Raw genomic sequence first — 15,481 nt, forward strand, 5'->3', positions numbered from 1 at the left:
TGTTACACATTTGGCAGGAATGAAGCCAAACCTTGGTTGTCATGGAGAGAGACGCGCCGTTGTCAAGCAGGACCTTGGCTACATCCTCCTTGCCTTCCCTGGCTGCGATGTGGAGGGCGGTGTACAAATCCCTGGTCTGGGCATCGGGAGACGCCCCGTTGTCGAGGAGGAGTTTGACGATCTCCGCGTTGCCGAGGCGGGCCGCGATGTGCAGCGGCGTCTGGTTCTCGTGGGCACGGGCGTCGACCTTAGCACCGTTGCTGAGCAACACGCGGATGACCTCGATCTGGTTGGCACGGGCAGCAAGATGGAGGGGGGTCTCGCCACGCTGTTAGGAGAAATTTCATCCGCAGAAACAATGTGAAGTGACAGAGCTACTCCCTTATGTAGGGATGAAAACAAATGCCAGTTTTGACAACATAACCAAATGGGATCTACAGATGTAGGAGAATTAACTTGCCTGTAAAAGCAATTATGAGAAAAGCTAACTGCCAGAAGATTGGGGTTTGATAATCATCATCTGAATCATCATCTGAATCTGAATATTTCTAATTTTCTTGTTTTGTAACTGCATTTTACAAGAAGTACACACCACAGTGCACATACCTTGTAAGATTCTTTTGTGCTTTGCAAATAACATCACCTCCTTTAAATGAGATATGAATGATCACAGCCTGGAACATTTGCCTGAAGAGCATTGCTTATTCTGCAAATCCTAAACAACACCTAAATATTTTCATATATTTGGATCATTTAAGGGGAAAATGTGTATGTTTAAAATTTTCTACAAAGAAATACATAAATGCCATGTCATAGAATGAAAAATGACAAGACTGTCTGCTTGATGTTGTCATGACAACCTGACAGTCACATGTACCCCTCATAGAATCCATTCTCAGGATGAGCAAGTCACAAAAACACTTTGATGTCAATTCTGAAATATCTCAAAGCACACACACCCATCATACTCGTTTTGATTATCTATACCAAAATCTGTTCTTCCATTATCTTATTATATGTATATGAAGAGTTTGAATGTAAAAACAGGTAATTTTGTAAGTTTTTTAAGTGCAGATATTGTCAAAAAGAGAAAATATATATTGAATCAATGACACTGCACTCGTTGAACAACAAGAAATATTTTTTAAAATGTTGTTAGAATCATCACATATATTCTAATAATTTTCTATGTTTTTCTACAGATTTAATCTCAAATATCTCAAGGTGATAAAAATGGATATATTGGTTTTTGGCACTACAACTCTTCACATGCAAACACAACTTTCTCTATCCATCTCTGCTGGGAGGAGAGTACTCCTCTCTTCTCCTCCTCTTCCGGCTCCCCATCTCAACCTACCACATTGGTCTCATCCACTCCGCCTCCGTTTTTGATGAGGTACATCACAATGTTGATATTGCCCATGAAGGCGGCAACATGCAGTGGAGTGAGGCCAGACTGCGGGGGTGCAAACAGACCAGACAAACTAACATACCAAACTCGGTAGTGGTGGGATTCGGATCATCAGCTACTCAATATATCTAAGAGATGCTACATACATCAATGGGGGAATGAGATTCAAATATGAATCATACAGACAAAGAACACTGCTGTTGGACAGGATAAAACAGAGGAGGAAAATGAATAATGAGCTGGAGAAATAGTAGATGAAATTTAGATGATTAATTATGTTTGAACTCTGCGGGATAATCAGTTCAAGGATATTAAAAGCAACCCGATTATCATACAGGGGGTACCAACATAGGTCCATGTATATGAAACACTGGCTACAAGGAACAGATTACTGATTGGGGTCAGGTGTCAAACCTAGAAATATCTCAACCGTGTGATACCTACAAATATCAGTATTACAACAGTTTTGTGCCAATCCGATTTTCATCTCTCTAAAGTTTGTAATCATGTGCATGTTGATACATTGTACTTTATCAAAAACATCAGAAATGCATTTTATAAATTCTTAAACCCTACGAAACATATGTCTTGTATCAAAATTGTGACTGGCTATCATAGAAGTGCATTACATAGACAACATGAAAGCTTTGTTTGTGAGCAATATACACAACAAAGTTTGCTCACACTGGTCGCTCTTGTATGAAAACATGTTAAATATATGAGCCAACAGTGTTAAGAGGGGACTGCTGTTGCAGACTAATAATGGTGTGATAGTCACACTCTTACTCTACTATTAGTTGGTTAGTGGCTATAACAGATTCTCTACTCCTTAGATGAATGTCCTTCTGTTTGTATGTTTGTTTGTCGGTTTGTTCTCTACCTCAGTTGTAGCTTTAACTGAGGCGCCATACTTCAGCAGGAGTTCGATGACCTTGACTCTGTTCTTCTTGCAGGCGATATGCAGTGGGGTGAATCCATTCTGTAAATTCAGGAGATGTGTAAAACGATAACAACCACTGTCTCAAGTATTGAAACATGCCATTTCAAGGCTGATCCAACACAACCTTTTTGTTAAGTGGTTTCTCATTTGCATACCAACAACTATCTATGTATACTAGTTATTCCTTCACTGTATATCAGCCTTGTATCTAAGTATACTAGTTTAATACTTCTTATTTGTGTACCAACAACTATCTATGTATGCCATCTAATTCTAAAAGAAAAGAACACTTAACTGATTCAAAGCTGTGCATAGTCTAATATGTCGATCTGATGATTACTTGTACAAGATCATGCAGTAAATATAATAATAATGATCTCCCAAGATGTCCTCTGAGATGCAAATTCTAATGTGGAAAGAAACCTGATGAAAAATGTGGACAATTGAGTGGCAAATCTAGAATTCTACATGTAAAGTAATTTCTTTTATATCTGCATCATAAGTTGAAGTATTACAAAAATCTTATACATTACATCTAACTCAAATCCCTGAGTTACCAGAATTGAATGTGCAACGCAAAACACACTGGAACACCTTAGCTGGAAAAAACTGAAAAATACATGAATTATACTAGAGGAATAATGTGTGTGTGTAATTAACTCACCAATGCCCTAGCCGATGGGTTGGCCTTGCGGTCAAGCAAGAGTTTGGCCACCTTGTGGTGTCCGCAGTGGGCGGCCACATGCAGTGGGGTCAAGTAGTCCTGCCAAAGAGAACAAATGTGCATTAACAGTCACATCAATGGTCCAGATGGTCATCTTGACCATAAACATAATATGTGACCGTGCATCACAAAACAAACAAAAAGTCGCAAACACTGATTTTCTGTGAGGACTGAAAATAGGTAAAATGGGTCAACCTAGCCGATCTTGACTTTTTCATATTTCATATTTTCTGAAAGAGCAAGCCTTCTTCTACATTATGCTAAAATTTCGGATCATAAAACAGGCAGGAAAGTGTGTTTTTAGCAGTTTATCTCGAATAATTTTTTTGTAGAATAGTGTAAGTAGGTGTGTCTTTACAATCCCCTTTTCATTTCTTAAAAACCTTGTTCACACTCCTCACTTTCAACTCTAATAACTTTTGAAAGCATGATGCTACTGCTTTGAAAGTTGGCATTAATTATGGATGGAATGTGTTAATAAGGCATGCTCAATTTCAGTTTAATCTGATAATTCTTCATTGTTGTTACTCCCGTGGTTTACATCCTGTTTTTTGTCCCATTCATCGCACAGCCAGCACGGCTTGGTAAAGATTCAGCGCTTGAATAGACACTAGCAATTCAGAGCCTCTTTTCTCAGTTCACACTTATCCTGAGAGTGTGCTTTCTTTCCAATATTTAGATAGGTTAGGAGAGTCCATTTGATTTGAGTTATACATCACTTTAAAGCTTAAAGTCTGCTCTTTCAGAATATGCTCTTAACTAAAATTTCATGTCTGGCGACTTTCTGTTCGTTTTGTCATGCAGGGGCACATATTTAAACATACAGGTAATGTGACGATCAAATGTTTCCTCTGACTGTCCCAATATGTTTGTTGCCCTCTTGCAGCTTCTTGCATACCCTAACTGTTTATATCTGCTATACTGGAATCCTTTTAGGATCATTATTTTCTTTAACAAAGATTAATCCTTTTTGTTTTCAACCTGTCCTAGTATCAAGGTATAAAAAAAAAATAAAATGTTTCACAATGAACTGAACTGAAATGCAACATAGAACTTATAATGGCATTAGTATAATTTGTTCCTTCATCAGTCATAATTGTTGAAAGCACACACTTGTTTTTGTTGTTGAGACTTTGTTGGCTCCAACTGAAAATTTTGGTCTGAAAAGTTTCCTCTGCCTTCTGCACATGGGAATAGACCCTTGTTGCAAAGGAGAGGGGGGGGGGGAATGGGTGGATGCATCAGACAGACTGTCTGCTTCATTCATACATTATGCAGTGAGTAATCATGACGCAAAATCACTGAATAAAAAGAAGTGAGACAAAAAAAACCTCCTTGAGAAGTAAAACTCACGACAGTGACGTCATCAACAGGTGCGTGGTGGTAAAGCAGGAGGCGGGCGCTGTCCAAGTGGTCCCCCTGAGCTGCCATGTGCAGGGGGGCAAGTCCATTCTGTGAAGGGGGGTGGGGGTGAAGAGATGACAAAACATGTGTGTATAATGCTGGTTATCTGCTCCTGACATATGGGAAAGTGTTTTTTTTTTTTTTTTTTTTTTTGAGGAAGTTGTGTGTGTGTGTTTCTTGGCAGAATAACGCTCAATTCACTGCCATTATTGATTGCAAAATTCTGATACCTGGGGTGCCTGAATGTCGCAATCTCGTAGACTTGGAAGGGGTGGAAGGGAATGGGGAGAGGAGTCATGGTGTCGGGGGGGGGGGGGGGAGGAAGCAATTAAGGATGGGGAGCTAAAAATGAACAAGTATAAACTTGGAATAGAAGTACTCTTTCGCTTAGGCGGAAAACTGCGGTGAGCATTAGTCATGTTAAATACAGTGACCTGAGGTGAACACTTTATGGGGGGGGGGGGTCAGGAGAGAGGCTCAAGTAGGGAAGGGGTGACGGGAAAGGGCATTGCGGTACCCCTACTCAAGATTATATTGCTACTTTTGCCTTTTTAAGTATCTCCTGGAATGCTCTTTGAGAATGATAGAATAAACCATGTTATCCTTGACACTCCCACAGCTAAATAAACTCTACTAAGTGTTTTAAAGGTAGGGGATACCTTTTACACATCTCCCAAAATGCAGCAAAACTTTAAATATGAACCTCAGGGGACTTGTTTTGGCCACTGCTGAGAAATTTGGAAGTCAACAGTTATCTACAATTTGAATAATGCACAAAACTCAACTACTCAGTAGTTCTGTGTGTCAGCCACACTTAAGCCTTTTTGTTGTAGTCTTCTGTATTTTTTATCTATAAACACAAATCTAAAAGTATAAGAGCTGATGTAATAACATATAGCGTGTGTGGCAAGAATGTATATAGAAATGTTTGTAAGTTTTGATGAACTTTCTTCACAAAATATACATGACTGACACACATGCAGTGCATGGGTCTGCAAAGGTAGCCTAGTAATGTACTGGAATTTACGGTGAGCCCCGAAAAAAATTCAATTCAAAATCTAACGGTTAATAAAAATGTACTAAACGTTACCTTCCACTTTCAATACTTTATGGGAGTTTCTAAAATGATACTCTCTTCAACATACCACTGTATTTATACAACTCTTCATTTGAGGCATGCAAATGGGATTCCCTACCTTTAATGCCCTTATGGTACTCAACTGTAAAAATGCCTCTTCTTGAATGCTGTGACACAGTTAGGAATTAGGACTGATATGACCTTTTTCTCAGCTCTCTCACTCTCTTTTTGTTCTTTCAAAAAGAGCTCTTAGGCAAGATGTGAGAATCAAATCAAAGTGCAATCTCTTCCTTTAAGCATTTACATTTGGCAAGTTTCTAACCACAGCCCACCTACAAATTATGCACAATACTGATGAAGAATTTGGTATAGTTTTGAAAAATGACCACATTCCTTTAAAGCCTAACACATGACTTCCCCTTGCCACAACTTGAGCTGTTTCCCATGCCACCAGGGGGAGGGGAGGGCAGGGGGAGGGAGAGGGAAAATTTGTGACAAAAATACATTATCTGCTGACAAGAAGGAAAAAAAAAAAGGAGGCTGCAGCCTTGCCATTTGTCTGCATTCCTGCATCGAGTTCAGATGTCCCAAATCAGAACACGGTCTACTCTCTTTGCAATGGAGTTATCATCATCTCTATCACCCACACACTAAATTTTGAGTCATCTTCACATAACAAATTGACTGTCACTAATTTCCCATCCCGGTTATTCAAATGAAGAGAGAGAGAGAAAAAAAAAGTTAAAAAAATATAGTGTTACAACTCTAGCATCCATGGTTGCATCAATGAGATATATTCTGGAGGGCTGTGTGTGCTTTATTACACATCACATACTTCCTCTTACAATCAACATAGTGATTGATGGTATTCAATTAACTGAACAAATTGCTCATGAAACACAGTGTAATTGTTGTGTGTGTGAGCCTGATAAAATGCCTGTGTTTGCAGAAAATGCAATTTCCAATTTCTTTGTAACATATGGCCCATTAGAGGTAGTAAATGAATAATATGAAAGGCATGCTTGTTAGGTACCCAATGTCACTGAAATAGTCAACATTTTAATGATCTATAAACAAAAGGAGAGTAATTTTTTTGTTTTTATCGGTTCTTTTGTTTGTGTGTCTTAATACACAGCAAAGTGATTGCCACAGAGAAGTATAAAAATAAAGGGGAAAAATCAGAGAGTGCAAAGATCTTGTGACTTGTACTGTGGCATATGTTTCATGTCCACCCCATGTTTAGTATTGGTTGCGGTGAAATGACATACCTTGGTCTTAGCAGAGATTGGTGCTCCTCTCTCCAGCAGTTGATCTACACACTGCTCATGGCCACTGCGTGCTGAGCAATGCAGAGGTGTCAGGCCATCCTGGGAGGAGAAAGGAACGGGACCAGTCCAGTCATTAAAGGAGTCAATTTCAAACAAAGAAAGCAAAACTGTTCTCAATACTTTCAAGTTTTGATTTCTCTATAGGGATAATATAATCTACTACATCGAATGACAAATGTGTATATGCAGGACTACAATACATATATCAAAATCTGGGAGATATTTGTATGTTACATGCATCTCAATAGGCCATAATCACTCCCAATTTCAGGACACTTTTATCATCTCAGGAAGACAAATTTCACTTTTAAGGGAGCCCACTGCACAATAGGGAAATTTTGGCAGTTCTAACAGGGCTTCCCTGTCAAAATCTTAGAGGCAGCAAATAAGGTTTTGACGAGAAAGCCAAAATCAGGAATATATTTCGACAATAGTAATATCGAAGGAAAATAACCATATATATATATATATGACATTTGTGGAGGCTTTATTCTTCACAAACAATGCACTGCTGACTCACTCTGGTCTTGGCGTCGATGCGTGCTCCGCGGTCAAGAAGAGTGTTGACCATGTTGACACGCCCCCACTTGGCCGCTACGTGCAAGGGTGTGATGTGGTTCTGTGGGATGCAATCACAGAAAACGGCCCTTGTTTTTCCTTTCACACATTTGTACACATCAACGGATGTCCTCACTCACAAGTTAATCAGATCTAGCATGTTATGAGGTCAAACCCATTTCTTAGGCCTCTTGGTAGAAATAGACTTTAAGGTAACATGGGCTGGTCTGTTTTACATGAAACTGTAGGCAGAACTTATATTTTGGATAGTTAGCTCCATTTTCAATAACAATATATGCTAGTCACATCAATATTTTGTCCAATCGTACTTTTCCATGAACTAAGACAAGCTTACATGGATACAGTTTCTGATTTTGCAATCTCATTTTATAAAGTTGGACATGAAAACTACTTTTAAGAGAAGAACTCTTTTTTAATGAGACTATGTCCAGTAAAGGACAAACAAAGATAAGATGAGACTTTTGTATGAAGGACAAATCTGGGCATGGATAAAACTTGTATGCTCTTAAGACTAAAAGAGAGTGAGGCACATTTATCTCTTCTTTCTAAACACCCTAAACTGAGGTGAAATTACAAAGAAGTGGCAAAAAAAAAAATTAGAAGAAATCTTCAAAATGATGCAAACTTACCCTGGCAGCATAGTCCACTGAAGCTCCTTTCTGGAGAAGAATGGTGGCTACATTGACATGTCCATAGTGGGCAGCAATGTGCAATGGGGTGAAACCACTCTGGATTCAGAAAATGGATAAGAACACATACATGATGCTGAGGAGTGTCTCATTCTATATAAGGGTGACACCACATACACACACATACAATGTATTCACAGCAAGAAAAGTAGTCTATTTATGCTGAATCTGTCAAACAAATCAGATGTATCATGGTCAAAAGTACAAGTAATCTGTACATCAAACAGATGACATGTATCAGTTTCCCTTTTTTATTTTATTTTTATTGCCAAATTGAGAGAAAATGACACTAAACTCAAAGTCTGAGTCCCACCTTCATTTCTGCCTGATGAGAACCACGCAGGTAAGTAGCAACACATCAACTGAGTAAGTCTCAAAGTAAATCTATCCTCTGGTATTGGTCAAACTGTGACTTGTGATCAATGTGACTGTTGGAGCATGGCTACCTACAAGAATTTTACAAATTAATCTAAAACTTAGATTTTAAATTGTATTGTAAAGGAAATCAGAATTTAAAAGCCCCAGGCTTTTGCATAGTTTCCTCCTTTAACACACACATCTCAATTGATATTTTGCATGTGATTTTATGAAATAAATACATTGAAATGAAATGAATTGAATTGAAGTGAAGTGAATTGAACTGAACTGAACTGAATTGAAATGAATTGAAATTATTTGAATTGAATTGAATTGAATTGAATTGAATTGAATTGAATTGAACTGAATTGAATTGAATTGAATTGAATTGAATTGCATTAAATTTAATTGAATTGAAAATACCTTTGAGGGCACGTCTGGGTTGTGTCCATTCTGCAGCAGAAGGGATGCTGCCTTGGTGTCATCCTTGCGGGCAGCAATGTGCAGCGCTGGCAGCCGCGTCTTGCCAGCGCGGTCATTCTCCAGCAGGACTGCTACCACCTTGTCATGTCCTTGCTGCAGGGCCACTGCCAGCGGTGTAAACCCATCCTACAGGTGCAGTCAACATTGGAACATGGGTAATTTTACACCATTTTAAAATCATGCACATCACCTAATGTGCACCCCTTCTTAAAGCTTATCAAACATTGCAACATGCAGAGGCCGTTTCCTGGTAAGTAAATTTACTAACTGATATAAATCTAGATGCTATTCATATCATTGCAAAGAAGAAATAATCATCAAAAGATGACTTGGTCATTGGAGCCTATTGTTGCACATCCAGAACTTTTTCTCTACACTGTAAGTTTGTCAATAAACAGACCAACTGTAAAAACTGCCCTCAGCTAATGTCATTTCCAAATTGATAAGGTACAATACTGTAATTATTCTGATATTTCAAGCATTTAAAGAACAGAAAGTTCTTTTCTTGACTGAACTGAACAATATAATTCAAAACATTTGGACTCAGGTGCACAAATCATTCCAAGCAAAAGCAATTACTATATATTATGGCAGCAGCATCAAAATATTAAAGATAACTGAACACAACATGTGTCAATTCATTTTACACAATATTAAACAGATTGTCTCTTGAATCAGAAATCACATTTCCAATGTAAACTTGGCTCCTTTAGAGAAGGCATCACAAGATTCAACTATTAAGAGACTATTTATCCTGCATACTTGAAGTTGATCAACTCTTGAATCCTGCATGATGCCAACATCAAAATGGAATAAACTTACTGCATGTCGTCAGTTTGCAAGCACATATTTGTTCTCTTTTGAAATAAATAATTCTAAGCCCTAAAGTTAGCATAAGAGGTACTAGTTTAAACTACATTGGAAGCATGGGGTGGATAAATATTTGTAAGTTGTGGATGTGCATATACCTCTAAAATTACTCTAAATTCATTTCTACTCAATCTACTGCATGTCATTCACCATGCTATATGAGCATCACAGGCATTCTTTGTATAATACATTAACTAGTAAGTGAGTACATGTTTCTACATTGATACCTTTTACAACATTTTTGATATCACATTGAAAATTTTTCTGTGACTGAAAAAAGCTTACACTATGTCATGCAAAAATGCTACCACAGTTTCTTCCAAATCTCTGAATCACACTGCACTCTTCCCCCCCCCTTTTTTTTTATTAGACACAGTCATGCACATGATCAATCTGCACACATACACACACTGATGTGACGACAAGACATCAAAGTCGGTTCAAAACTCTAATCTGTTAGACTCATGCCAGACATGTGACAGAAAAAAGCTGCCAATTACAGAGTACATTGTGATCCATGCACTGAATTGGAATGGTTAATTTACAAAATTAATGGAGGAACAAAAAACTGCTCTTTTCCTTCTCACAGGCAAGTTAAATCCATGCTGACAGAAACACACAATTCACAGGTGGCATTCCATAGTCTACTAGTCTTGCTCCAAAAAATTGTTGGTTCGCAATATGTATTATTTCTGTGCTTTGTTTTATAATTTTGGACAGCTTTTTAGTAGATTTTGCATTAACAGTCAATGAAAAAAAAAAAATATATATAATCACTTAAAAAGGAAAAAGGCACAAGTATCAAATGGCATAAAAACCCCAAACTGGAAATACACTTTTCATCTGATCTTTTACCAAATCACAAGTACAGAAATGCTGTCATGTTGTGAAGGCAAAAGCGCAGCAAGCAATGTTTTGGAGCAAGGAAAGTAAAATACAATGTAACTCTGTTCAGGGGCACCATGAGATTTTCAGGATCCATCAAAAATGTAAATATGAAAACTATGGTCCAGCTAATCATTTGTTATTTCAACCTCTCACTTTCTACTTTCAACCAAGTATGTCAATTTGATTTTGCTTTTAACACGTATTCATCAGAGACTAGGGGCAAGGTGCAAACACAACCAGTTTGACTTGGTTCTTAAAAATAGTGCTTTGGACATTTCCCAAATCACATAGTGCCTGTGAACATCCATTGGACACCTTTCACATAGGAATAGTTACCTTTGGGTCATAGTCAAAAGTTACAGTCTTAGGCATTTCCTGATGTATAGTAAGTCAAACAAATCACATGTAGACATGTACATGTCGATGCAAAGTCTGCCTAATATGTGGCATTAAAATGATAAAAACTTGCCCCTGACTTCACAATTCTTTGAATGTTGCATTCCTCTACATCAATAACCACAAGCTTTAGAATACGGGTACACTACTCCTCTGCAACAATGGACAAGACATTGCATTACTCAAATTTGGATATATGAGTTGCATTCCATTTCTATTTGTGCTAAGAACAAAAAAAGAAGACAGAATTACATCTAGAATATAATGATGAAGCTGTCAAAATGTGATTAGATATAGAGTGCTGTACACGATTGAATTGTTAGGAATCTAGATATAGAAATATATGCACTAACATATGATTTCCAAAACATGTCATTTCTGAGCATTCGCTCACATATATGGTAACTTGTCATGCTATTTCTTCCAAAATCAGACGTAATTTACAGAAAAATACATTAGCATGACTGCTAATAGTATCAAAACATCTCGCCTATTGCAAACTGGGGAGGGGAAAAAAAAAAGCTTGTCTACATACATCAACTCATCTGTCACTATAGGTTGTTTCAATGATTGAGAAACTACCGATATGTTGTATTTACTCTATCAAGTCTGTTATTGACCTCCAAAAGGTAAAATGTGTGTAATCTAGCCATAATGGGATTAGTAGTAGAGAGTATTGGTACATATTCAGATCATGGATCATTTACCACTTGGCGGCATATTGCTATGTCTCACCCAAAAAACAAACAAACAATAATAATAATAATAATCTAAAAAATAATAATAACAAAAATAATAATAAAAACATTATTCTCAATGCAACAAAGTAGTCATAAGGTAAAGTTAAACGCTAACAATAATGGAACAATAAGAAGTACATCTGATGAACAGAATCCCATTAGTTACTCCTTGCAGTACAGCTTTAGAAAGTTAAATAAGGTCACATTTAAGTGCAAGACTTTACATATGGTTCCTAATATTAGCCATCATCCTATATGTTACCTGCTTCAAAAATTTCCCCTACCATTTGCACAACAGTCACTGACAATGTGACAACATTTGCCTCACATCAATGGAAAACGAGATAACACATAATACCAGGTTAAATAAAAAAACAGACAATGGAAACATACATGTACAAACATACGGACAACATAATACTTGACAAACATGCAGTGCAACATCAACATTTAGCTAAATAAGAAAAGTGTGTGTTCAAACAAAGATTAAAATCACATGAAAATTATTATGGCATTAAATGAATTAATTGTGAGTTGAAGAGACATGCAAGGCACGGTGCAGAAAAGGAAAAAAGCAAAGTCATATGAAATGTAAGTGCAAAGATTTCAAAAGCATCTTCAAAGGCGACAGGCAGTCCACAAACTGGAGGTAGCTCATTCTTTTATAAATGTGGTGATGCAATCCATAACATATCCCTTCCTTGATCCTAACAAAACTGGGGAAAACCTCCATTATCTACTCAGTCTGATCATGATCACTGCTGTTGTGGATGATGATAATGATAATCATGATCGTGATAATTATGAAAGCAATCTAAAAAAGTAGTATCCTAACTGAAAAAGAAAGAAATAACTTCATTGTAAATGACAACAACCTGTTGTCCGTAGTAATTACAAATGTATACATGTATATACTGTTGTTTGATGGCAAATGAAGTGTGTTAGAATAGACAAACAAAAAATCTGACAAATTTCACATGAAAAAGATGAGTATGTTAAGAAGCATACCTACAGAAGTTCACGAACCTGGCATTCTGGGGACTTTAATTTGTGCCCATTTGTGATTCGCCACCAGAAAAAGACCCAAATATGTTTGCTTTTTCATTTTATTTACTTTCCATGTGATCGCAAAGTATAATGAGCCCTCATCTCAGGAATGATTTTAAATATGTCTGATATTACTAGCCAAAAATCTTTCTATACGCATTTAAAAAGTAAGAACTTCACAGTATTTTTTCCCCTTTTTTTGGAAGGGGGTTGGGGTGGGATTGAGCCCCAGAGTGGTTATTCAAGAGAGATGTGTGCTAACTTGTGTGTGATACATCATGAGAGAAAAAAATATATATAATTATGACTCATAAAAAAGAGAAAAATTCTGAGATTTGGTTTGAAATTTGAATTCTCTTTATAATAAGCCTTATGAATAAATGTCAATAAAAAATTTCCAGTTTTTACACTATTGAAAGCAACACTTGTGAAATATTGGACATTTGCTTGTTTTAGTGAACACTTTCTCATGTGAGGTAATAATGCCAATTCTCTCTTTCAAAAACAAAAACAAAACAGAAAGAAATATTGATATTTCCTTCCCTAAAGATCCCCTCTTAAATGTGATGTGAATGAGTTAACTGAAAAACGATAATGATAATTAAAAAAAGTAACAATCGCTACTATCATGCCAACCAACACATCTAAAAAGTCACCTCCAGACTTTCAACACAGTGACACGAGTGAAATTCAATAGATATGAATACGTATGATGTACCAGAAAATACACAAATAAGGTAAATAAAATGTGCTCATAGGGTGAAAAAAAAGGAAGAATATCACAGTGAGAAAATATACAACTACAACATTACGATGCAATGTCCATCGAGATGCAAGAAGTCAAAAAATAACACGTCACAGAAGAAGATTCCCCCTGATCTGAGTGCAAGAGCTCAACTTGTTGGAAAAAGAAAAAGTGTGGAAGCAGTTTTTAGTTTTTCTTCCCCCTTTCATTTCCTTCTCAATCTGTACACCAAAAGAGTCATCTCACCTCCGACTTATTTGGATACTGGGGTCGTGAATGTTGCAACAACGTTTCCACGACAACGTCGTGACCCTGCTGGGTTGCAACGTCAAGCGGTAAAAAGCCATCCTACACTCACCATGCAGCGCCAAAAAAAGGTGAATAAATAAATAGAAACAAATGTTGGGGGAAATGGACAAAACAGGTATATGAACAGGATGTAAACATACCTTCTAAAAGATTACAGTTCCAACGAAACAGCTCTCATGTCATATCTATGATGCTGTCGTTCATGTTCAATGGATGCAGCCGCAGTATCAATGCATTCTTTTCGTCATCCATGCACGGAAGTACACAGCTCCCAAGCCCCACTACACCACTAGACAGAGAGTCATGTTTTGCACAGCCATTTCGTCAGCCTCATCAAACGAACAAGCATATCACACCACACACAGGTACTAGTGACTGCTACTACGACACGATCAGTGCATCCTGGCTAAAAATAAAGCCAATAAGAATCCAGTAGATTGAAAAAAAAAAAATAAATGGATAGGTAATAAATAAAATAGAATAATCAATAAATCAGTTAAGTAAAAAGGTTAGTGAATAATTCAATTCATTGATAGATTAGAACAGAAATAAATGAACTAACAATTGATTTTTCATTCCTACATGAATGACACTGGTGACATGAATTATTCCAGCATGTCAGTAAATTATTTGGTACTGTAATGTTGGGAGGTAATAAGACAGGGAAAACAAAGTGTAATGAAACTACATGTTTCTGTTCAACATCAGCTCACATTAACCCTTTTGTTACCATCACTATCGCAGAGAAGTTTTTGCAGATTCAGAAGAAAAGAATATCCCAAAACCACACCTGGGAGATGGATTTGGCTTTAATATCCTACAAAAAAGCTGATGTGGATGGTACATTCAACTGTCATATACACGTATGACCGTCTGGAAGCCTTTCAAGTACTCTTCCAGGAGCATGGATTCTAAAGTAAGGGAGATCTTTCTGATACTAATGAAATGCTGACTGGCATCATTCTGAGAAAGAAGTCTCAAGGTGCGGAGATTTGCAAAGAGACCCTCAGGACTATTCTACTTGGGTCTTCTGGACTACAAGACGTTTCTTAACCCTCCCAAGATCAACATCTCAATTAGACGTTTCTTAACCCTCCCAAGATCAACATCTCAATTAGACGTTTCTTAACCCTCCCAGCATCAACATCTCAGTATCCCCTTTGCTGTAACAACATTCCTTTGGTTCTGATGGAATTTTATGACGAGGTGACAAATGGAAAAAAAAGAAGCTTACACTTAATTGCCACTAGACGATCACTGCTGATCAACTGCTTGCTAATTCGACAAGCCTCTACGATATGTCAGCATGCAGCAGAGTATGATCTGAAATGCAATGTGCTATCAAGTTCTGGCCATGCCTGTCTGAAATAGGATATCTCTCTACAGGGAAAGTTTTCTCATATATGACTGATTCATTTATGTGAATTCAGCAATGGCAGATGGATTAGCAAAGCACTCAGTGGAAAGTTTGACGAAAATTGGACAATCTATTC

At 37.3% G+C, this 15,481-nt stretch overlaps 1 protein-coding gene across 1 annotated transcript in view; it reads right to left on the minus strand.

The window, feature by feature from the left end:
• Positions 1 to 15,481, minus strand: part of LOC140228809 (uncharacterized) — a 199,809-nt gene that overhangs the window by 115,534 nt on the left and 68,794 nt on the right. The window contains exons 7-16 of the mRNA XM_072309082.1: positions 13,926 to 14,027; positions 8,934 to 9,119; positions 8,094 to 8,192; positions 7,406 to 7,504; positions 6,826 to 6,924; positions 4,429 to 4,527; positions 3,016 to 3,114; positions 2,292 to 2,390; positions 1,358 to 1,456; positions 32 to 328 (exon numbers count right to left, since the gene is read on the minus strand). Of these exons, the coding sequence (XP_072165183.1) occupies positions 32 to 328; positions 1,358 to 1,456; positions 2,292 to 2,390; positions 3,016 to 3,114; positions 4,429 to 4,527; positions 6,826 to 6,924; positions 7,406 to 7,504; positions 8,094 to 8,192; positions 8,934 to 9,119; positions 13,926 to 14,027 (1,278 nt within the window). The remainder of the gene's footprint in view (positions 1 to 31; positions 329 to 1,357; positions 1,457 to 2,291; positions 2,391 to 3,015; positions 3,115 to 4,428; positions 4,528 to 6,825; positions 6,925 to 7,405; positions 7,505 to 8,093; positions 8,193 to 8,933; positions 9,120 to 13,925; positions 14,028 to 15,481) is intronic.

The sequence above is a fragment of the Diadema setosum genome, chromosome 5 (genome assembly GCF_964275005.1).
Source record: "Diadema setosum chromosome 5, eeDiaSeto1, whole genome shotgun sequence".
Classification (NCBI taxonomy): Eukaryota; Metazoa; Echinodermata; class Echinoidea; order Diadematoida; family Diadematidae; genus Diadema; species Diadema setosum.